Source organism: Ornithodoros turicata, chromosome 4 (assembly GCF_037126465.1).
Source record: "Ornithodoros turicata isolate Travis chromosome 4, ASM3712646v1, whole genome shotgun sequence".
In the NCBI taxonomy this organism is placed as follows: domain Eukaryota; kingdom Metazoa; phylum Arthropoda; class Arachnida; order Ixodida; family Argasidae; genus Ornithodoros; species Ornithodoros turicata.
Genome location: NC_088204.1, coordinates 3,077,080 through 3,095,628, shown reverse-complemented (window position 1 = coordinate 3,095,628; position 18,549 = coordinate 3,077,080). Strand labels below are relative to the sequence as shown.

Below are 18,549 nucleotides of genomic sequence, written 5' to 3'. Positions count from 1 at the left end.
AAGCAGTAGCAATAATCCGGGACAATGATGATCACGGTAGTACGAAAGAGGGAGCGACAGGTGAAATGGTGCTGCGGTGGAGAGTATAACGGTACAACAAGTTGCCAGTTGGTGGTGTTGCTCCAACCACCCTGCCTGATTATAAATTCTATTTCTGTCCCTCAACAGGAAATAGTGGACTTCTACCCGAGAAACGTCATCATGACATTGGTAGAATGACTGAAACCGAAACAACCGAATTGGAAGGGGAGGGCTGGGTTCCACGAATGGGTCGCGTCCTTTTGAGGGACCATCGTAAGCCCCTCAAGACAGTGGCTTTCGGGCGCGGCCTTGTTCGCCTCTACTTTTCGAGCGTAGTTCAACTCTACCAAATTGGTGGCGCTGTCGAACACTGTGACGTCATTGGTTTACAAACAAGGAGAGGTCCATTGTACCTTGCCCGCATCGGCTTCACATGCCAACCTCCTCAGTCCGCTAAGCAAACGAACAAACCGTGATGGCACAGTGCTTGAACTTCGCATATGCCAAAAAGCGAACAGACGACAATACTGTCACCAGAGCTTCGCGATTATCCTTCGTTGGGAAGAATTTTCGTGGCTTTTGAACCGTTGCACTTTCAACAAATGCGATGCATGAGTCCTTGTCTCGCGATGTGCATGGTATAGCTGAATCTTTTTGTCCCTGGCAGTGTCGCCAGTTGGCACAGTGCGTCTTGCAGATTTTTGCGTTGTATGAAAGTCAATCGTAAGTGGATTCCAACCAATGAAAACAATTAAAAAAAGCTCTCAGTCTATCGCGCTCTGCAAGCGAGAATGTCCCAAGTGATTGCCAGATGGTGGATGGGGGAACCGCAGTCTACCGTGTTAGCGGGTGTTTTCTTGTCATGCGGCTATCTGATAACGAACGAAGTTTATCTTCTTTACAATCTGAGGGGGGGTGTGGGGGTTGTTTTCTCCTGGTGGTTTTGGCGGGAACTTTGCTGTTTCTTCCAGTTTAATAAAGATCAGTTGCTAGTTGAAAGTCTTACTTCCTAACCCTGACCCTTCCGTTATGCTATCTTTCATCACCAAGCATAGTATATGTACCCGCTACCCAGACTTATCCTGGCAATGAAAAAGCACGACTACGATACACGATTGCAAAGAACGTTCAGTTGGTTTCATTAGCACTTTTAAAATCTCGAAGCATAGTACTATATGGCGACTCAGTGTGCAACATCAATGCGGAAAATAAAATATTTTTCCAATATTTTTTGTTGCACGTCAACATCGATATGCAATAACAGCCGTATAATATCAACTATCTAGGGATCTTTTTCTTTGATGGTTTCTCCTTCGAAGACTTTTTCGACGACACAGAGGATTCCATGTTGCTCGGAACTACATCAATTGGGTTGACAGGCTGATCCGGTTCAGGTTCCTTCGGAGGCGGATGGAGATCGGGGTAACAGTTCCAGTAGTCGAGGTGAGGGGCCAGCGCACCAGAATGGAACAGGTGTTCCGTCAGCTTGGAGAATAGCAGGAGGCTCGTGAAGCTCAGGAACATACAGAAGGTTCTGAATGGGAACCGCTGTCCGGTGTCTTCGTCATAGAACGGGTACCGTAGGAGCACAGGTACTCCCATGGAAGGTTCGCCGCTGATGAGACGTAACAGGGCGCCCAATACGAAGCCGCAGACAGAACCGTAGGCGTTCGTATGTTCCTGCGTGGAGTAATGCTGTTAAGTGTTGCGTAGTGGCACTAACTTCGTGCACTGTATTCGTCGTGTATTCTGTATTTGGTCTTCGGTGCGTGTGGCTAAAAAGGGACAGTCGATGTCGAAACTATGGTGTCGTTTTATTCCTCGTTTACCGCTGACTACGGTATCGAAAATCCCACGCGAAATAGTTTGGACAGCCATTCGATGGGATACATTACAAGAGCAGACGGCGGGTGCTGAGAGTACATCGGAATTCCCTACACCACCAATCAGAGCACGTCCTTGAGAAAAGGGGGCGCCGATGGGTGGAAGGCCGCGTGCGGTCGCCATTCTCCTCTCAGCACCGCCCTCTCACTCCTCATGTTAGGGAGTGACGTCACGCTGATGTCGTTGCCAATGCAGCTGCCGAAACAGCGCTGATCTTTTAATATTCGCTTATTCTCATAGCTCGGCGCGATCATCAGGCTTTGATAAGGCATTGCGATCATGATTGCGCCGAGCTATGCTTATTCTAAGCACTTTTCGGACGAAACAATTAAGCGAAGTAGATATATGGAATACATAATATAAATATGGCGTACATAATTAATATGGAATACAGTGCGAACCTCGAAGTAGAAAACAGAAACTAGTTGAGGGAAGAGGAGAACGTAGACCAAGTCCGAGCTGAAGATCCAGAGGGCATAGACGGAAGTGACAGACAGGGCCATGTAAGTAGATAAGGCTCCGATGACGCACACGCTAGCACGGAGGAACGTCGCTATCTCCATGTCGCCTGCCTGGAAATGATAACGATGTTGTTATCATCTCGTGTTGTATAGGTATAGATAATACGTCCGCCAGACAACTGGGCCATTCCAGCTGGAACCAGCCAGAGGTGTAGTTCGACCCTCTTCAGATTTCGCTGAATATTGTGCATTCCCTTAGGGATGTGCATAAGTTTTTTCTCTCAAGGTTTCGTTGTTGTTTTTTTTTTAAGCATTGGGGGCGCCTCGAACTTGGCCCAACCATGAAAAAGTGTTGTCCGTTCGAACACACCCCTAACGGAATGCGAAATCTAAGGGGGGTCGGAGCTACACCTCTGGCTGGTTTCGGCTGACATGGCCCAAACTGAGGGGCGCACTAGAGGATTTGCACCGAAACTCCAGCGTCACACCCTATTTAACGTCGCGCGCGGAAAACGTCTCGAAGCATTCGTGTGTCACGAAGTTTAGTTGCCGGCATCCACGGTATAGGATGGGGTCATTTGTCGGGCAACTAGGTCGTATACAGTCACATCTGTATCGCAGGAGCCACAGAAACACAAAGTTGACGCCTCCACGTCAGGGGCGGATTTTGGGGGGGGGGAGTCCGGATGTCCTGAACCCCTCAATTCGAGACTTGAACATAGGGTTCAATTAACCAATCCCAGCATGCACCTGGCACTTGTCCATAGCGGACCCCTCCCCCCCCCCCCCCCGCCCCCGTCGGAAACATCCTAGATCCGCCCCTGGTCCACGTGCAGGAGCTGCGTCACTCTTGTATACTGTCCCTATGGCTTCTACCACTAGTCTTATAGTAGTCTCCATAGTCCATAAAGTCTCATAGTAGTCTCATCCGTGCTTTCCTATTGCTTGACAATCACAACGCTGCCGTATCGTTTCCGTGGCTACAAGAGTATCGAATGTTTACTGTGGGTCTGAACAGTTGATGGTAGACGTTCCTCGTGACCAACGTAGCGGCACTCAGCATGGAAGAGTCCATAGACGACATGACCGCCGATGTTATGGCCCCCAGTCCTACGATGGACATAAATGAAGGTGCGAACAGTCGGATGCAGATAGGGAGGACGCTTGGCACATCATCCGGGCGCAGTTGAAAAGGCCCCTTGTAACCCACCAGGGTGAAATCTATAGTACAAACGGCTATTATACCTCACGTTCACCATGGTCACGCATTGGTAGGCACATACTTGTTGTCTTTGCCGCGGCTCCTACCATGATAGGCGGTAGCGCCAGGAAGATACAGCCTACAGCGGCCAGGTAAGACATCATTTCGGCATCAAAGCTGCTGGAAACGCTAAGGACGCGCTGGAAGTAGACCTGCCAAAGGACACGTTGAGGAATGTGAAGTGTACCGCGCCTTGCTTTGCTCAAGGACAGGTGTCTGCACCCAACTACTAGATGCCCTCCAGTCCAAAACATTTCTATGGACTAGGTCCACGGCGACGTCCGGATTCTGGGCTCAACGATCGTAGTCTCCGGCATATAGGTTACTCTACAGAGTGAAAGTATCATAAAGGCACGCAAGGCACACAAACAGGCACATCAGGATTAGCTAGCTGCCTTGTAAAAAAAACAGACGTACCGTAAGAAGAAAACTGAGCGATCTACACGATCCTATACCTTAGCGCTTATTAGGTAATGTACCGGATCAGCTCCTTATCGCAGATAACGTGTGCTGTCAATACCTGCCAAGGAATTCCTCCAAGCGCAGTCATGAGGAAGAAGTCGAATGCGATGCCAGCGTCTTCAAAGAAGACTTCGCCAACCCAGTCGGCGTCTTTGCCATGAACGGTACCAACGTCTTTATGGCCCAGGACATAGGGCACAATCGTCCACTGCAACGGTAAGCACTTAGACGTAAACCGGCTACCTACTTGGAACTGTCCTACTGTTATGGAAGAAGCTCGACAAGCGACACGCGACGCGCTGCAGAATTTGTCGCTGTCGCGTCTGGTCATGGCGCGACTTCCTGGTCCATTTGAGCAGCGACATTTCGTCGCCGAGAAATGATTTTTTTTTTAGAAGCAATGCTTATTTTATTCTAGCTAAGTTGTAAATTGCCATAAATATGCCAAAAATAGTATTTCATTGATCAAAACGAGGAGAACTTGTAATAAAGGTGCTATGTAATATTCGCCGTAACGCAGTGGCGCTGCGGTTGAAGTTCCCAACGCCCCGCCCACTTCTTCGTCTGCTATTTTTGTTGGTTGCCCTCTCCACCCTTTCTCTTGCCCACGCGTTCAGTTCTTGTTTCACGCCGCCAAATCTAGCTGGTTTTGTCAAACAACAGGCAACGAACTCAGCGACATGCTACAAATATCTACTGGGAGTAGATGCAGAAATATTCAGCCGCGACAAAACTTTTTCGACGCTCGTGTGGCGGCAGTGACGTCGATTTTGTCGCTTCTCGCATGTATCTGCCGCGTGTCGCTTGTTATGGGATTCAAGCTTTAGAGACTGTCACTCTATAGTGTTTTCCTGTGATCTGTAAGCTCCGGAAATGAACTTATTTTGGGACTGCAATGCATGCAAGTTGTGGACTACTATTCACGCTACCACTGAGACAGCCAGGTCTGAACTAAAAAAGACCACTTATCGACGTCAAGCGAGTATTAGCAGTCTCGCAGGTTCCAACGAGGTTGTCGACCGTAGTGATGGAAGCGAGCAGCCCTCAGGCCCGCTACTTCTCGAAACCATAAGGCCAGAAGAAAAAGAATGGAACAGGGACACACAATGGGTTTTAAGGCTTTTCCCAGTGTGCAAGCTCCGGCACGGCCTACATTCAGACCACAACTGCCCATCACAGTATGGCGCTTTAGTGCTTCTGTCGCTCTTGCTGATATGTCGCGAAAGACGCTGCTGCTATGACGAAAGAGGGAGGTGAAGTACTGAGCACCATTGACTAAGGACGCGTTCTCTAGATAGGTATGCATCGTGGTAGAGCAGAAGCGCTTTAGTGAACTCACTCCTACATCAACTTGCTTGGAACCTTTCATATGCGAAGTGACACATATAGGTCTCGTGTACCTACCAGTCCCACCATCGTCATTGCCACCTGGAACAGGTCTGTGTATATGACGGAATAGAAACCTCCGAGAGACGTGTAGAAGAGTATGACGGCAGCGGACGCGATTATGGGAAAAGTGGTGGTCTCGATCTCCACGATTATCCGTACCGCTGTGCCTGGTTTGACGAGAAAGAAAGTTAGCAGACGACAGTAAGTTAGCAGACGACAGTAAGTTAGCAGACGACAGTAAGTTAGCAGACGACAGTAAGTTAGCAGACGACAGTAAGTTAGCAGACGACAGTAAGTTAGCAGACGACAGTAAGTTAGCAGACGACAGTAAGTTAGCAGACGACAGTAAGTTAGCAGACGACAGTAAGTTAGCAGACGACAGTTTTTTTTTTTTTTCGCAAGAATGCACAGACCTAGTGCGGACAAGATGGAGGCGGTCCAGAAGATCTCTCCACAAACGGCTGGGATGACTAGCAGAATACAGACCCATTTACCGAGTCGCTCCTGAAATGGGTCCATCATGGTGATGGCGTTCGAGGCACGCATCTTGCTCGCAAACAGACGGCCACCTGTTGGAGCATCCGCACGGTTAGCGGAACGCAAATGAACTTGTCATGGTCACCTAGTAGGAGACTTAGTGCGTAGCTAGCAGGCGCCTGACACCACATCAGCCCAGAGCTGTACACAACTTCGGCTGCACCGTTGAGGTAGCCTCCTCCAACCCAGGTGGCTGCTCAGTGCGTTGTAATGAACACCCATCTGTTACACTTACCCCAGAGGCCACTGTTCATGAGCCAACGTCTTACCTGTCATGGACGCAAAGCCAAGGTAGAGCGGCACCTTGCGTTCGCTAATGTACATGCGCAACAGGAAGAGCTCGCTCGCATCTCTGTTCCTCCTGGCGGACCGACGGTAAGCCTCTCTGGTGTCCCCGGTATGCACCTTTCGTCCTGCCCATACGCCGATGGTGACGATGGTGACGTAGTAGAAAACTACGAACAGTGCCGCCAAGGTATTGAAGGCCATGTTGCAGAGGCACAGAACAGTACGAAGGCCAGACTGCTCAGGTGCGCGTTACAGTCTGGAATAGATCGGGAGCAAGGGCCCGTGGCCGCGAGCTTGGCACGTGACGCGTTGCGTTGCGTTATGACGTGATTGCGTGCAATAGGTATTTACACCAACTTCGTTCTTCTTCTTCATCATCCTCGGGGAAATGGCCGTTATCCACTAAGGGCGATTGGCCAACTTCGTTACTGTCATTTGGGGCAGTTCACACGGGAAAGTGGGGGCCTGTCCGTGGCACCTTGCATCGCACCATTTGTTCATCGCCCTCACCGCTTCTATAGGTAACAGTCCTTGTAACGTCTGTACTTACGGTAATTTTTATTTTTACGCGCATGCTCCCTCACGCACGCACACACACTGCACTGCAGTGTTTCTTTTTGATTCATTGTCGCACATAGTAATCATCCTCATCGAACATAGCTAGGAAACATAATCACGTTTATCCAGTAGTTTAGCCCCTGCCAATCTCCCTTGGTGGACGACGGTTATCATAGACGGAGGAAGAAGACGAAGTAGTAGTATGGATTTTTGTACTTGTGGGTAGTACTATATTGTGGGTTCCACAGGAAAAGTAGACAAGTTTTGGCACTTTATTGTAGAAATTGTTAATATGCCGTAAACAGAAAAATTCCCTTAAAAGGGTGCCCAGATTAGTTGGCGTCTCTGGTGTTCATGCTGACATTGGTGTCTCTGGAGTTCCGACTGACATTCGTGAAATATGTCAAAGGTACTCAAGAGGTGACCTTTAGAGAACAAGATGCCTTGAAAGCACTGTTGGGCGAAAGGCGTACAGGTTCTGCTACATATCCTGCTTCTACGCAGATGTATCTGTTGTAGTCCTCATGGTCCAGATCTTCGAAGAGTTTTATGCCCTCGGCCCATGGGTTCCAGACCACTGGAAATGGGATGCGCCAATGATTGTCTCTCTATATATTTACTCTCACTATTTACAAACAAATAACGTCACATATGGAACAACAGCGCCGCCAACTTGGCAGACTGGAACTATAGTAAAAAAAATCGGTGAGTGACAAGAAAGACATGTTAAGATACAGCATTTGATATTCTAAGAATTTTACGTAATAGACCTCTCCCTGTTTGTAAACAAATGGCGTCATAGTGTTCGACAGCGCCACCAATTTGGTAGAGTTGAACTTACGCTCGAAGCTGGGGGGGGGGGGGGGGCGAGCAAGGTCGCGCCCGAAATCAAACGGTCTTGAGGGAATTACGATCTTCGGTCCTGCATTTCTTTCAATAGGAGGCAGCGAACAAGTGCCCATTCGTGGAACCCAGCCCCTCCCTTGCGATTTGTTTCGGTTTCAGTCTGTGTACCAACGTCACGATGACGTTCCTCGGGTAGAAGTGTATTTCTTGCATATTATTAGTTGCGTGACCTCATTCTGCTCCAGTTCATCAGTAGCCCTATCTTTTGGGTAGCTCTTTCTAAAGATGGCTACCGGTCAACGAGTTCCTCTCGGAGCACATACGGTGTTTCCCTACAAAGCAAGCGCGAACTAGGCCTATACTACAGGCTCACTAAAGTCGTACTAACAAACCACATTCCGCCAGCTCGCGTGGTTAGCGTGCTGGCCATGTCACGTCGAGACTGGGAGGTACCCGGGTTCGAATCCCGGTGTCGGGCTATGCTGTCTGGAGTTTTTCCCGTGTTTTCCTCAGACGTTGTCGGACATATATGTCAGCACAGTTCCCTTAGTAGTCGGCCCAGGACGCACATTCCTCCTCCTTTTTGTGAGGCCGACAACGGCGAGTCCTTTCACCACCACCACCACCACCACCACCACCACCACCACCACCATCCGTACAGGATTACGACATTTACTTTCGAGACGACTTTCACCGATCACGGTGACATTTCTTGGATCTATTGATTAAATTGAAATACGAAGTTTTATAGGAAAACATTGTGGGATGATACACAGGAAGTATACGGCGCTACGTGTAATTTTGCATGAGACTCAATGGCCTGAATCGATGAAAAGTCACAGCAGACGACACGGTGAAAATCAGCGGAGGAACTTCAGATGTAGAAACAAAAAAATGGAAAAATGACAAGTAATCGCTACGTTAATTTGTTTGACACGGAACTCAAAATTATTTGAAGTATAACATGGTAAAGTACCACGGCGGCAGCACCGACGACACAAACGGCAGCAGACGACATGTCGAAATTTAGCAGACGACACAATAGAAGATATAGGCGACGACAAATTAGCGGACGAAAGTACCTTATCGAAATAAAATGAATCTATAGTACATATATGCAAATTAACCATGAAACGAATTAGCGTTTGCACATTAACACTGAAGTTAGCCAAGGCAGAAAATCTCGAACGAAGCAACACACCGGTGTCTGGAAGGTTCTGTTTCGTGACCAGAATGGTGCGACCTCCTGCGGCGTTCTTCAACGTGTGGCTCATATCCGTCTTCTTGTAGACGCTGCGACAAGAGACCGTTCGACGAGAGAATATTACGTGATACCCAACCGGTGAAAAGGCATCGTGTACATGACAAAGTGACTTACTTATCGATGGGGCCAGACACAGAAACAAACTCTCTTAGCTCTTGGCAGTCTGTAGAGTTACGAACCTGAATAGGAACAGCGACATAGCGTAAATGTGAAGCGGAAAACAAGTACAAACATTTATTCAAAATCAATCCGAATAAATTACCTTATCAATGTACGAACATCCTTTACAGCCAGAAATCAAGCAATCCCGCACATTGGACAGCAAAAAATATGTGTGCAACAACGTCGTGAAATCGAATGGTGCATCGTCTGCGAACGAAATCAGAAACCGAAACCTGAGAAAGTATCACCGTGTATTGATCTCATATCTTGTACTGAATCTTGGCGGGGTATAATTAAAAAGATAAGACATACTGTATACCTTGATTTGTAACCTCAAGGTCCAACACCAGTTCGCTTTTCTTCAAGGTAACCCTGTAGAGAGCTTCGAACCTGCGGTAAAAAAAGAAAAAAGAAAAAGAAAAAAACCTGGACAGTTTGCAAGAATGCGCGCGGCAACCTTGATTGTTATTTAACGACCCCTCCCAGGTATATGCAGGCTATACCTGAATCATTATTACCTGTAATCCCACATATCACGCGTAGTTGGACTGTGCATTAGGCCTAGCGCTGTTGTCGTACCACCGTTGTCAGACTGGAAGTGTCAGAAAATGACGGCTTGAGATATAAAAAGTGAGTTACGACATCAAGAACGCACCTCATGCGGGGCTTCTCTGACGGTCCACTGAAGCATCTGTGCGAAGCCGTGAAGAGGTCCACTTTCCCAAGGTCCAAAGTGTGCTGTTCAACGACAGTATTGGAATTAATGCATTGTAATTTTCTTTTTTAGCATTCACGTTAATCTTCAAGCCGAACTTACGAAATACGATGGGTATTCCACCACGAATAGGAGTCTCTCCGTCGAAGCGCGCTTTCTCGCTGCCAGGAAAACAGACCAATCAGAGCTGCGCGTTTCCCGACGCAAGAAAGAATGTCCACCAGTAACAAGTGAGGGTTTTCAAGTCCTCATCACGGCATGAGCCCGCCATTAGAGCACTGCACGGGCTGCATTTTGCGTACCAGAGTTGGCCGATTTCAATCTCAAAAGTATGCGTTCGTTTCAGGATGTTTGAGAACGAAGGTGGATTCAAATAACGGTCGGCCTCCAATAGTCAAGAAATCCCATGATGCTTAGCGGTTTAGCCGCGCGCGGTGCTCTATGGAAGGGTGCAGCCCCAAAGAGAAACCGAAACCCACGCTCGAACCGGGGACGCCGGAGGCAGCCAAGGGGAAGGACAAAAACGGAACCAACCTTGGTTTCAGTTTCACTTTGGGACAGCGCACACCCATAGTGCACCGCGCGCGACTAAGACGCAAGAAAGAATCATCACGCATGGGATCAGCATCATGGGATTTCCTGAAGTCGTCTATTCTGCTGTCTCGTATTTTCGCGAAAACATCTCATTAAGAAGTTCATTAATGAATTTTAGGTAATTAGTCATCCAGTGGTTACATGCTCTTTTCCACGGGACGTCCGCCTGGACGCGTAACCCGCCCGCAAAAATGGCAGCATCAGTGCTGCTCTCATAGCTCTTTTTTTTTAAGTTAGTAACTGATGAAAAAAATAAAAATAAAATAAAATAAAATAAATAAAATAAAAATAAATAAAAAATAAAAGTAAAAAAACAAGATGGACTGGTGGAAGAGACCAGAGTACTGGATGTTTCAAGGTATATCCTTCTTGACGTAACAATTATGCCCACGTGTCAGTGCAAAAGGGTTTCACGTTCTAGACAGAAAGACCGGTTTCCAAGGTACTAGTAAACGAAGCAAACACTTCCTCGTTTCGCTTGCGATGCTTCAATGCATATACAGCAGACGTATAGATTGTTGCTATGCCGTGTGTTATTACCGCGCGACGTTCGTATATAGCGCAGCAAGTTCAAATCGGCAGTTTTGGAACAAAGTACCCGAGTGTTTTGAGGCCCCAAAAGAAATAATGGGTCGGCACTACACGTGCCCAAAACCGTGAAACAGTGTTTCCCCGTAATGTGCTTGCGTACCGTTTTGTAAAACTGCCTAAAGTGCCACTCACCTTAAAAATAACGCTTCCTTTCCATCCACTTTCCATGACGTCACCGTTGCGCCTGTAACATCATACGATCAATCCTTCGTGTATATTGTCATCAAGCAGGAGACGTAATCGACAAGTATGGAGTCAGACTAGTCAGACTATGTACAAGCGACGGAACGCATGACCTTTGCATTTCAGTTGGAAGTCAATAGAGAATCTTTTGATATTCCTCATTAGAAATACAGTTAGGAAAATCATAAGAAATTCTTTTGACTTTCTATGGAGGAAACTCATTAGGAACTGATTTTCTATTGAGTTTCTATAGACTCAATAAAAATACATTTGGCTCTCTATAGGTACTCATTTGGCATTTTTGTAACGGATCTTTTGAAGTAGGTCGAAATAAACGCACACTGTGCCTAAACGTCGAATGTAATAACTTGAGGCGTGATACACAACATGATCGTGGTGGTGTCATTACAATGTACCGAGCTGTTTGCCTGCCGACATAACGGCACAGCGAGAGGATCGTACGCGCCAGGGGTCCACTGGGAAGGGTCTCGACATTTTCCTGCCATATAGAAAGAAAGAAATCCATCGCGTGGGCACACCAACCTTGCTAGCGAACAGAAGAGCTTTCGTGGATCTATAACCACCCGATTGATACCATCTTTTTTAGGTAATCTCTCAAGATCGTTCTATCGCGTACTCCACTTCGAGTTCATCCGCGTATATAGAGAGTGCGTTGATCTATACAGCTGGTTGTTTTGATAACGTCTTTTTGGACAACCCCGCCCAAGCAGCAAAATGCACTGAAAGTCGAGTGCAATAGGGGTGGAAGGGTAGATGAAAGGCCTTGAACAGATTCATGAAACTACAGAACATTGATAAGACACATACCGTCCACCCCTAATGCACTCGCCCAAGCAGCAAAATGTACTGAAAGTCGAGTGCAATAGGGGTGGACGGGTAGGTGGAAGGCCTTGAACAGACTGATGAAACTACAGAACATTGATAAGACACATACCGTCCACCCCTGTTGCACTCGACTTTCAGTACATTGTGCTGCTTGGGCGACTTCCAGTACATTGTGCTGCTTGGGCGGCTTCTTCTAATCAGAAACATCACGGTCTCAGTTCGACGATTGCATCAACGAACAGAAGATTAAGTCCTTCGTGCAACGTTATCCGTGTCCATCTTGCGAGTCCATAGAGCAGAAGTTTTGAGCAAAAGTTGTTGGACACGAGTTTTTGCTTTTGCCATGTCGGAGATTAACTGCACATATGTTATACTTGTAACTTAATTATAGATACTATTTATGCGGGGTAACTGTTTTTTTTTTAATTTCGCGTCAGCGCCGCGATGCAACTATGGCTATGAGCGGCGTATAGAGACGTGGACAGATGGAGAGAGGACAGCAGGAAGGAGTGAGGGACAGGGGGCGTTAGTGTGCGTCCTGGGCCGGCTTCATATGGGGGAACTGTGCCAACATTCGTCTGGGAAGTCTATACCGGAAAACCCAGGAAAAAAAAAAAACTCAGAGAGCATACAGCCGGTGGTATAAGATTCGAACCTACTACCTCCCACACTCTTAAAAAAAAAAGAAAAAAAACAGGTGTACTTTAACTTCTTTTTCTTGCCACATATATATGACTCCCTTTTGGAGAGTGCAATTACTCTCAAAAAGGGGTCTCGCTCTAACTCCCTACTGGAGAGTAATATTACTCTCCGGTAGGGAGTAAGGGAGTAATGTTACTCCCTTGTGGGAGTGAGGAGGCTCCTCTTTGAGAGTAATTGTACTCTCCAAAAGGGAGTCATATATGTGGTAAGATAAAGGAGTTAAAGTAGACCCCTTGTTTTTTTAAGAGTGCAGTCTTCAGCACGACCTTTTGCTTATACCACCAATGTACCAACCAGTGTACCAACTGTATACTACCTTGGCTGCTTTTCAAAGGACCTTCTTTAAAAGAGTGACGATAAATGTCCTCCGAATGGCTGTCTGCACGGTATACCCAGGACAGGAAGGTAGCAATTACAACGCATGTACGGTTGTTGTCTCACGCGTGACGTCAGAGCAGACAACAAAGTCCTGCTCCGACACAAACAACGTCCGTGCATAAGTGATCGCGAGCAGTATGGCCTTCAGTTTCACTCGCAGATAGGAATCGTGGCCGGCCACTGCAGTGAGCCCGGAGATAGTAATCAAATAATTAGATGCAGTATTTTCCCGCCCGGTAGCTTTAGGCGTCTGGGAGACGCCAGAACCTACTAAGACAAGTATAATGTGTTCTGCCGAACCACAATTAGGTGGGATAGGAACTGGACAGCTGACCAGCCTATGTTGGAAAGAGACGGAGTGTTGTTGTTTTGTCGAAAAATAGAAGAAAGTACCGTTGTAATACAAGAAAAATAAAATAAATTGTAACCACTCGGCCATGCTGCTGACACACACACAAACAAACAAACAAAGGAAAGAAGAACACAAATCTTCCGTAAGTGGATGTTTAGAGTAAACAACACCGAATAATAAGTGCATTGTGAAGTCGTAAGTCGCGAACTTAGTGCCATATTATAGTTTGGATATAAAGAGAGAGTTAATTATATACGACGTAGGCATAACGGCACGCCGACGCAACAACGGAAGAACGGCGTCAAATTTGACTTCGAGTCTCAGTTCAGTGACCTCAGATTACGAGGTAAACCCTTATGTCCCGTGTTGGACATCCAAAAGAAGGAAATGGGACGATAAAAGCGTGGAATCAGACCTCGCGACTTCCACAGGGTCTGGCTGTAAAGTCAGCATTAAGAAACACGGTGAGCTGTACCTCCGTGCAACCACGTGGAGCAGTTATAAAAGGGATGGCTCGAAAACACGTGCGAGGATGCCGACAATATGTCTGCGTGTGGACGCTGTCGGGATGTCAAAAAGACGTAAAATTCGCCATGATTTGGACGCTAAACCATGTCCGAGTTGTGTCGCTGGCAAAGTCCGAATTTATCGTCGCGCTTACGAGAGTAGGCAGGCTGACTTTACGGGCGCATGCTGCAACAAAGTTAGAAACAGACACAATGCGACTTCCGTTTACCTTTCTGGCAAGTGAAGAGAAAGCGTTATATGGCTTTAAAAGCTCTTTCTGAGCATGCGCGTGAAATGAGGACATATAGGTACAGGTCAACTGACTGTATCGGTTAGTTGTCATTATCCTGTATATGTCACTATCTGTATAGGTTTTGCACTTGTTTCTTGCCTCGATTTTTAATTGAGTTGTTTTTGACAATTTTTGTAGCGTATATACATTGTCGCATGTTTAGAGCAACCACAGCGCTAAAACGTACCGAGCCGATGTTGGAAGTATAGCACATGCTTCACCCTGTCACTTAAAATAATGTTTCATGCTTTAATACTTGTTTTCATATAAGTTTGTACTGTCGTCGTTTCTTTATTTTCCTGTTTACTTACTGCAAATTGTGTTGTTCTTTTTTGCTCGTTTGTTTGTTTCTATCAAGTTGCTGTAAATGTATCTTACGCTCCAGTTCCCACCCCCCGTGTAATATGTCCTCTGGACCCTTGGGATTCTCGAAATAAATAAATAACTGTGCCTGATAAACACGTGCCTTCCCCAGCGATTGGTCAATCTTCAGTCTACCTGAGTATAGAAATTTTAGGATGTGGCACACAACCGCTTTGCACTCTAAGAAAAAAAGGAGTATTTTTACTCCTTTTGGGGAGTAATTGCATTGCCACAAAAAATAGTCCCTTTCGGGAGTAAATGCACGGGAGTAAATGAATGTCACAGAGTGAATACCGCATTTCACGTGCTGTTGTAAGAGTCCTATGTACATATTTCGTGCATATGCATGGAAATACTTTGAAGCAAACCGTCAACCGTGATATATCGAGTGACATAAAATCTTGCGCCATACTAGGGCACAATTCGCGAAGAAAGATGCGCTAACTGTTTCTTACTCTGTGTGGCTGGAAAATTGCTACGTTGGCTGAGTTATACAGCCTTATGTCGTTTAAATTGAACAAGGACACATATTTACGTAGACTGTTGCATTCAGGAGACCATTGGCGATGTTTAGTGACAATTTGCAGTCCTGGGGAGTAAATGTCGGGACTAAATGTTGGGTTAGGGGACTAAAATGGGGAGTAATTGCAGACTAGGGGAGTAGAAGCTGCAATTACTCCCCGTTTTACTCCTTTTTTTCTTAGAGTGTGGGGGCCCCAAATATACCCTGGGTGCTGTCGTCTACAACTCTCTAAAGCTGTCTAAGCATGCCCCCTCCGTAGGAAAAATCTCATATCCAAAAAGGAAGTACAACCTTATCAGCCCATACGCGCTTTAAAAATATACCCTCTTTAATTCGGGTTATATATCACACCTAGCCGATCGAGAAAATAACCCTATATATTCTACGAAAAGTCGCAGAAAAGACTCGGTGCGTGGATTTCTCTTCTGCGGATGGGTTACGCGTAATGATTGTTACGGCTGTCTGCTCCACTATACCCTCGCTGGTTTCCGGCCCCAAACCGAACCCGGAAGTGCGGTCACGGTGTTCCCGATTAAGGGGCCGAGTCGACGACGATGCAAATGCTCGGTACACGGTCGGGTTTTCATGGCCCACTTCGAAAGCGAAAGTGGGGTTTACGCGCTTTTGTAATGTCGCTCTCCCAGATCGCTTTTGTCTTTGGAACGAATCTCTCAATGTTGGAGGATGTTACGTACGCGCGCTGGATAGGTTGGAGGTGTAAGATGTTGCTTGGACATGAAGGTGTGTTTTAGTGTGTCGAGCACGACCTACTAGATTATAGCGACCATATCGTAACGGACCGCTTTCCCAGCGCTGCATTTGGAGGCTGGTGGTAGCGCTTCTAATCGGCCCGGTTATTAACTCTTTAATTTCTACAGTACTCTGTGCTTTAGCTTACCTTACTTTTTTTTTTTTTTTTCTGCAAGCGGTGGATCTCCCACGAGAGATTCTTCCTTCTAAAGTTGATTATCATCATCAGTCTACGCGTATTCATAGGAACTGTTGCTGTCGTCTGCTACGATAATCGTGCGGTGGTGGTGGTGATAGGGCTTGCCGTTGTCGGCCTCACGTATGTGGGCAACGTCACGACTCACGCCCTGGGGGAATGTGCGTCCTGGGCCGACTTCTAAGGGAACTGTGCCGACATATGTCTGAAAGCGTCTGAGGAAAACCCAGGAAAAACCCCAGACAGCACAGCCGGCACCGGGATTCGAACCCGGGTACCTCCCAGTCTCGACATGACATGGCCAGCACGCTAACCACTGAGCCACGGGATCTGATATAATCTGATAATATATATAATCTGATATATAATCTGATAATATCTGACGATAATCGTGCGTCCGCTTCTGCGCGTTCAAAATTCAAATTTCCATCGTCCAATCAGGATGCGGATCCCGCGGGCCGATGAGTAGTGCCTCTAGCGGATCGTGCGGACAGGCTCCTCATTGGGTTTGCAGATTATGACATGTTCAGAGTAATATAGTAGGTCGTGGTGTTGAGCAACAACGAAAGCAAGTACAGAAAGGGGAACACTAGCGCGCCAAAGGGCCCTCGTGCGGCAAATTTAATTCACGAGCAAGTCCAACAACCTTGGTGTCGCTCACGACAGCAGTGGTCCCAGGATGCAATATCCCAAATTATTACCGTTATCAGTATTACTTACATGATGAACGATTACGAAACAAAAACTGTATAAGACATAACTGTCCTTCAAAGTTGACACGGAAAGATGCCATCAAATAGCAGACGACAACGCAAGCAGATTCGAGGATGTGACAAAAGGAATGTCGTCTGCATCTTTGTCACGGTCCAGTTAGATCGCAGACGAGAGTTCCTAGCTTCTCATGTTGACTTTGCAACGCGTATAGGGTAGCTAACAGCAAATGGTGACTCGAAAGAAACGAATCTCTGCTATGTAATGTACGTGGCTTTTTTTGTGTCTATATTTTCCTCTCGGTAATTTGTTGCGACGATATGCTCTGGTGGTCCTCTTGACCTACATTCATATGTATTCTGTTACATAAGGGTTGGCCTCCACGTAAGATTTTGCACCTACAGGTGTGACTGGAACGTTGCTTTCCAGGGATTACCGAATGAAGTGTAATAAAGTAATATACGTTCCGGAGTTGTGTCTTCTTCGAGGAAGCACACGGCATGGACGGATGTATATTCTGCAGGTTGTCATTCCCGTCTTCCCGTCCTGGCCTCAAAGAGCATTGCGCTTCCTCTAGTGTTATCAAAAATTCGTCCTGTGTTCTTGAGTGGTGTTACCCCCTCCATTTTCTTTGCCCACTGCTTACCTTGTGGAAAGACGTCTGGTCCTTTTTCTTATTTCATATCGTGTTTCGTATTTACATTTCGCCATTTCGTATACAATACGTGGAGCGTACGCCACGTGACGCCATCTCGTTTTCGAAATAAGAACTACACTCCAAGTCTTCCTTTTGCGAGACTCGTAGCCCATTTGTGCTGAGAACGTTGTTATTTGTTTCTATTCACGCTACAGTCACAAAATGCTGTAATTCAGACGAAGTACAGGCTCCGCACCTCGTGTTTATCAAACTTTAACTGTCCGGAGTGCTTCATCCCTTATTCCTTGTGTTCTTCAGTGCCCGGCTTGACTGTGTACTTTTTTTTTTGCCTTCATCGCCCAAGTGTTGGGGTGCGGAGGAAGGGTACGCGGGAATGTCACTTCCATCCATAGCGTTGCACAAAACACGAAAATCATTATGCAGGCATATTCCTTGACAGACACCCCCCACAAAGGCAGGGACGAAATATTATGCAACCTTTTCTGGATTGTCGTCGTCTGTACTTACCGAACAAGTTGACGACTGCAGAATCAGATCCACAACTGAGACATACTGTATTATCAGCCATTGTTCTAACAGAAGCGATGCAGAAACTGCAAACGACAAGTATCTTCTGCTATCCGGGATGCCAGTGGTATCTGCTTTCACTCACACAGCTTGCGACTCCTGGCGATAAGTGCTACTATCAGCCGAAGATCGAGTCTTACATACCTTTTTCGCTTTACTTTTTCGTCTGTTTTGTTTCTGTAACAGCTAACGAAACAGAGATACGCAATAACACGTCGCAGACGGCGCGGCTGCCTAGGTGGGTGAAAATACGTACTTAATGAACGCGTCGCAAAATAGGAAGTACATCCTCGCATCCCGTCAAAGCAAGTTAGCATCCTTGAAGTCGACAAAATGACATCGATGAATAAATTACTGGAAGGTTACTTTCTCGTGTATCAATTGCCACTGACAAAGATCGGATTAAGATTTCAATCAATGCCAGAATGCGATGCTAAACTTACAGGCTGTTCGACAGCTACGAGGCGGTGTCGTCTGCAAAGTATATC

General features: G+C 46.6%; 2 protein-coding genes across 5 annotated transcripts; both read right to left on the bottom strand.

Annotated features, from left to right (window-relative positions):
* Positions 1–1,131: 1,131 nt before the first annotated feature.
* Positions 1,132–7,025, bottom strand: LOC135390672 (high-affinity choline transporter 1-like). 4 transcript variants are annotated; one of them, XM_064620481.1, is made up of 9 exons: positions 6,285–7,025; positions 6,101–6,208; positions 5,892–6,047; positions 5,494–5,645; positions 4,148–4,297; positions 3,650–3,779; positions 3,370–3,587; positions 2,280–2,477; positions 1,132–1,701 (listed from the first exon to the last, which is right to left on the bottom strand). In XM_064620481.1, the coding sequence occupies exons 1-9, from the start codon at positions 6,502–6,504 to the stop codon at positions 1,300–1,302; spliced, it is 1,734 nt and encodes a 577-aa protein (XP_064476551.1). In that variant the 5' UTR covers positions 6,505–7,025; the 3' UTR covers positions 1,132–1,299. The 4 variants fall into 4 exon arrangements, with proteins under 4 accessions (XP_064476551.1, XP_064476549.1, XP_064476550.1 ...); XM_064620479.1 differs by having other exon boundaries at positions 5,494–6,047; XM_064620480.1 differs by having other exon boundaries at positions 2,307–2,477; positions 5,494–6,047.
* Positions 7,026–7,115: 90 nt separating this feature from the next.
* On the bottom strand, positions 7,116–18,315 carry LOC135390673 (uncharacterized). The gene is made up of 11 exons (XM_064620484.1): positions 18,220–18,315; positions 18,002–18,160; positions 11,166–11,217; positions 9,951–10,009; positions 9,789–9,871; positions 9,652–9,725; positions 9,453–9,523; positions 9,234–9,340; positions 9,086–9,150; positions 8,909–9,000; positions 7,116–7,438 (listed from the first exon to the last, which is right to left on the bottom strand). Exons 2-11 carry the CDS (start codon positions 18,060–18,062, stop codon positions 7,275–7,277), a joined length of 828 nt encoding a protein of 275 aa, XP_064476554.1. The 5' UTR covers positions 18,063–18,160; positions 18,220–18,315; the 3' UTR covers positions 7,116–7,274.
* Between the last annotated feature and the right edge of the window lie 234 nt (positions 18,316–18,549).

Coding starts and splice junctions, on each gene's coding strand:
- LOC135390672 (XM_064620479.1), bottom strand. CDS start 6,504: ATGGCCTTCAATACCTTGGCGGCACTGTTCGTAGTTTTCTACTACGTC. Junction 3,780..4,147: donor TTGGAGGAATTCCTTGGCAG/GTATTGACAGCA, acceptor GTCCTTTGGCAG/GTCTACTTCCAGCGCGTCCT. Junction 3,588..3,649: donor AGCCGCGGCAAAGACAACAA/GTATGTGCCTAC, acceptor TTTGTACTATAG/ATTTCACCCTGGTGGGTTAC.
- LOC135390673 (XM_064620484.1), bottom strand. CDS start 18,062: ATGGCTGATAATACAGTATGTCTCAGTTGTGGATCTGATTCTGCAGTC. Junction 11,218..18,001: donor TGCAGTCGTCAACTTGTTCG/GTAAGTACAGAC, acceptor ATGATGTTACAG/GCGCAACGGTGACGTCATGG. Junction 7,439..8,908: donor ACAGAACCTTCCAGACACCG/GTGTGTTGCTTC, acceptor TCCCATTTCCAG/TGGTCTGGAACCCATGGGCC.